The sequence below is a fragment of the Triticum urartu genome, chromosome 2A (genome assembly GCF_056163025.1).
Source record: "Triticum urartu cultivar PI428250 chromosome 2A, HENAU_Tu73, whole genome shotgun sequence".
Lineage (NCBI taxonomy): Eukaryota > Viridiplantae > Streptophyta > Magnoliopsida > Poales > Poaceae > Triticum > Triticum urartu.
This window is the reverse complement of record NC_141874.1, coordinates 369,186,776-369,190,482: the sequence shown is the minus strand read 5'-3', so window position 1 is coordinate 369,190,482 and position 3,707 is coordinate 369,186,776. Positions and strand designations below refer to the sequence as shown.

Genomic DNA, 3,707 nt, shown 5'->3' with positions numbered 1-3,707 from the left:
ACTTCGGCTATGATGTGCGTCTTCAGCCACCTCCATCTTCGTGACCCTAGCACCGACTTTGGAGCCCTGCTTGAGCCTGTCGACGAGGAGCACTGCACCGCCGCCACCGAAGCCGTGAATGACCAAGTGGAGGCCCTGCTATAGAAGTTCCTCGCAATCCACCCCGCGCCCCGACTGACGGCACCGCCGAACCTACAGCCACAGCCGAAGGTACATGTGACGGTGATGTTGTCGACGACAGGGCACTCCTTGCGTGCGATGGCAGCGCCCGGGGCTGAAGAAGAGGCTTGCTGGCAACGCGTCCCAACATTTTTATTTCCTGCAACATGCATTGGGCCTCATGGAGGCATTAAAACTTTATGTGTCTGTGGTTTTTGAGAGACGGCGTTTCTTGTAATAATTTGCTAGGATTTTGCGATTTCCCTCCTGCTTACTTGATGTTCTGCGTCGGCAGGGCCCGACACCGCGCATACCTCAGCCACCGTTGGGTCATCTGGATCACCATGATGAGACCAAGGGGTGAGGGGCTACGTGACCAGTTAGGCTCCTGAGTCGCGATACTCAGGCGTCCCCCTTGACGTACAAACAACATGTGGGAAGGATATGCGAGAGTAGGCCTTAGCATTCTGCGTCGGCAGGGCCCGGCCCCGCGCATACCTCAGCCGCCGTTGGATCGTCCAGATCACCAGTACGAGAACAAGGGGTGAGGGGCTGTGTAACCAGTTAGGCTCCTGAGTCACGATGATCAGGAGTCCCCCTTGATGTACAAATAGACCTCCATACCTTTCCTCACCGAGGTCCCACTCGGGAGGGGGGTGCGACGACCAGTTCTGAGGGACCTGGTAGAGTGGCGTGCGCTAGGCGTGACCTGAGCATAGCCCTCGTGCCCAGCCCCCTCGCGCGACTCTGCCGAGGGGAAAGTGTTAGGATGTGGCTGGACACTCAGCCTGGCGGCTCCCTGAGGTTGATGCGGCCAGGGGGCCGCCCTCAATTGTTTATCACCAGCGCGGAGCATGGCGCTTCTGCACTTGCACGGGCATAGCCACTCCTCGACCGTGCTGACTGCCAGCACGGGGCACGGTGCTTCAACTGGCTTGTGGGTGGGGCTCCCGCTGAGTGGAACCCCCGGGGTGTGTACAGCCCCGCCCTAACAAGTGGCTTGCATGACAGGGCTGGACGAGGTGTGTCTGGACACTCGTGAGCCAGCGCGGGACTTACGAGGCCCTACCTCAAGGCGGGTTACGCCTGAATTTGATTCTTGACAGCTGTGATGGCCCTGCGAGATGGCCAGACAACCTGCGCCGAATGAATCTCCTGAGGTTATTACATGAGAAGGCCAAACACCAACGACCACAGGAGGTGACGTGAACGGGACCGTCCCTCCAGACAGAGCTTAGTCGTTGGGTCTATCAACGCTGCAGGGATGGACCTGAGCCCAGACGCCGTGCCTAGTCTTCTCATGCGAAAATCCTGAAGAAAGACAACCGGCGCCCTAGCTCGTCCGCCCGCGATTAGCTCATGCGAGAACAAGGCACCAAGGGCCATGGGAGGTGATGTACACGGGAGCTGGCCCACGAGCCAGAGCTCAGCCTCTTGGGTTTAGCGACGCTGCATGGACGGACCCGAGCACAGACGCCATGCCAGTCCTTAATCATGAGGCGGTCATGGGCGGGTTTGCAAGGGCGTACAACGTTCACGGTATCGAAGTACCGGACAGGCATATAATAACAGTAAAGCAACTCATGAGGGGAGGTAAGGCTAGTTCGGATAAATGCAAGGACGATACATGCCGCAGAGACAGGCCCACGCGGCCTGGGGATGATGTAGCCTGTGGGGCGCCCCCAACAGAATGACTGGAAGATGCAAGAAAGATACATGCCGCAGGGACTGACCCACGCGGTCTGGGGATAATGCAGCCCGAGGGGCGCCCCCAATAGAGTAAACCAGAAAATGTCGCCTGGCACCATTGCTAGAGAGATGTCGAAGTAGCTGAAGATGTGTGCTGAAGAGGTTGCTCCTCATGAGCCGCCTGGTTCCTGAACCTCGGGAGGCTCTAGAAGCTCAGGAGGCTCATGAAGAACCATCGCCATCTCCGCCAGGACCGCGTGGTGCCTAGCCTCATGAGCTGCCACGATGCTCCGTAGGTGACGCTGGAAGGTAACAGCCGCGTTTGGCAAGCCAAAAGGCATGTGAAAGTATCTGTGAGGTGGACCCTCACACTGACCAACACGCGAAGGCCATAAGCACTCCTGGGATTCGGCTCTGTTGAGCCCTGGGATGTTGACGTAGACGCGCAGCTCATCTGTGAGGTGGTAGGTGGCGTTCACCGTGCATGGCTCTCGCCTCTTGAAGCTCCTCGGTCGTGTTGGTGATGAAATCCTGAGCACCTGGCACCCCGTGCCTTGTGCTCTCACGAGGGAAGTGTGTTATGAAGCATGCCTCCATGTGGTGCTCGAGCGCCTCCCTCGTGACGTTGGCTAAGTCAGAGGCCCTCCAGAAGAGAGCCCCTGAGCCCAGCCTGAGGAGGGCGCCAATCGCGCCTTCGTATGTGCGAGAGGGAGGCGCCCCATTCGTGGGTGCATGTCCTGAGGTGGTGCCACTGGAGACTCCACCCTCCTGAGGCTCTTGGCGAAGCAGCTACTTCTTCTTCTTGGGGACAACCACGGGAGGGTAGATGGTGCCTTCGTGGTCTGGGTCTTCAACTGCTGCAGCCTGGTAGGCGCGCTTGAGAGAGCACACAACATCCTTCTCCTCACAGGCGATCGCGATGACACCGTGGTTCCCCGACATCTTAAGGACGTTGTAGCCATGGTGGGTCACCGTCATGAACTTGTCCAGGGCTAGATACCCTAGGATGGCATTGTACGAAAGGCGGATGTGGGCGACATCAAAGTCGATGAGCTCGGTGCGGTAGTTGTCACGCTGGCCGAAGGTGATAGGGAGGCAGACCTGCCCTATTGGAGTGGTGGAGGTGTCGATCACTCCTGAGAAGGGCTTAGTGGGCTTCAGCTGATCATATGGCACTTGGAGGCGGTCAAACGTCTCGATGGAAAGAACATTGAGTCCTGCACCACCATCAATGAGGGTCTTGGTGACAAGGACATTGCTGATGACAGGCAAGCAAAGCATTGGGAGGGTGCCGGCCATCATTGCGCACTTGAGCTGGTCAGACGAGCTGAAGGTGATGGTGCACTTGGACCACCTGAGCGGACGTGTGGCCTCGAGCCTGGGGAGGGCCACGTTCACCTCACGAGCGAACTACTTGAAGATGCGCTGGGAGGCTGGGGCCTGAGCGCCAACCAAGATGCAGGCGATGGCGTGAGGCTCCTTAAAGCCGCTAGCCCCCTCGTCCTGGTGGTGGTCGTCGTTCCTTCTAGGTGCTGGTGGCAGCGAAGGGAGGACGGCATTGCCCTAAGGACGGTCCTCACAAGGCTGATCTTTCCAGGCGCACTCGCGAGGCTGGCCTTGCCAGCGGTCCTCACGAGGTGGGTCGCGCCACTCCTGGCGGGGACCGCAGTCGTCCCAACGTCCTCCACTTCTGCCTCCTCCACGGCCATAGCCTCGGTCGTTGCGCTCGGGGCGTCGACCAATGCACCCGTCGCGGATGGCCCTGAGGTCCTGAGAGTCGTTGGTGTTGTGGCTGTGTATGTTGTGGAAGACGCAGAATGGACGTCTGCCCTTGGATGTGAAGGAAATATGCCCTAGAG

At 58.9% G+C, this 3,707-nt stretch overlaps 1 protein-coding gene across 1 annotated transcript; it reads right to left on the bottom strand.

The window, feature by feature from the left end:
- Positions 1 to 2,637: 2,637 nt before the first annotated feature.
- Positions 2,638 to 3,147, bottom strand: LOC147985138 (uncharacterized). Its single transcript, XM_087541426.1, has 2 exons — positions 2,922 to 3,147; positions 2,638 to 2,849 (listed from the first exon to the last, which is right to left on the bottom strand). The coding sequence occupies exons 1-2, from the start codon at positions 3,145 to 3,147 to the stop codon at positions 2,638 to 2,640; spliced, it is 438 nt and encodes a 145-aa protein (XP_087397552.1).
- Positions 3,148 to 3,707: the final 560 nt, after the last annotated feature.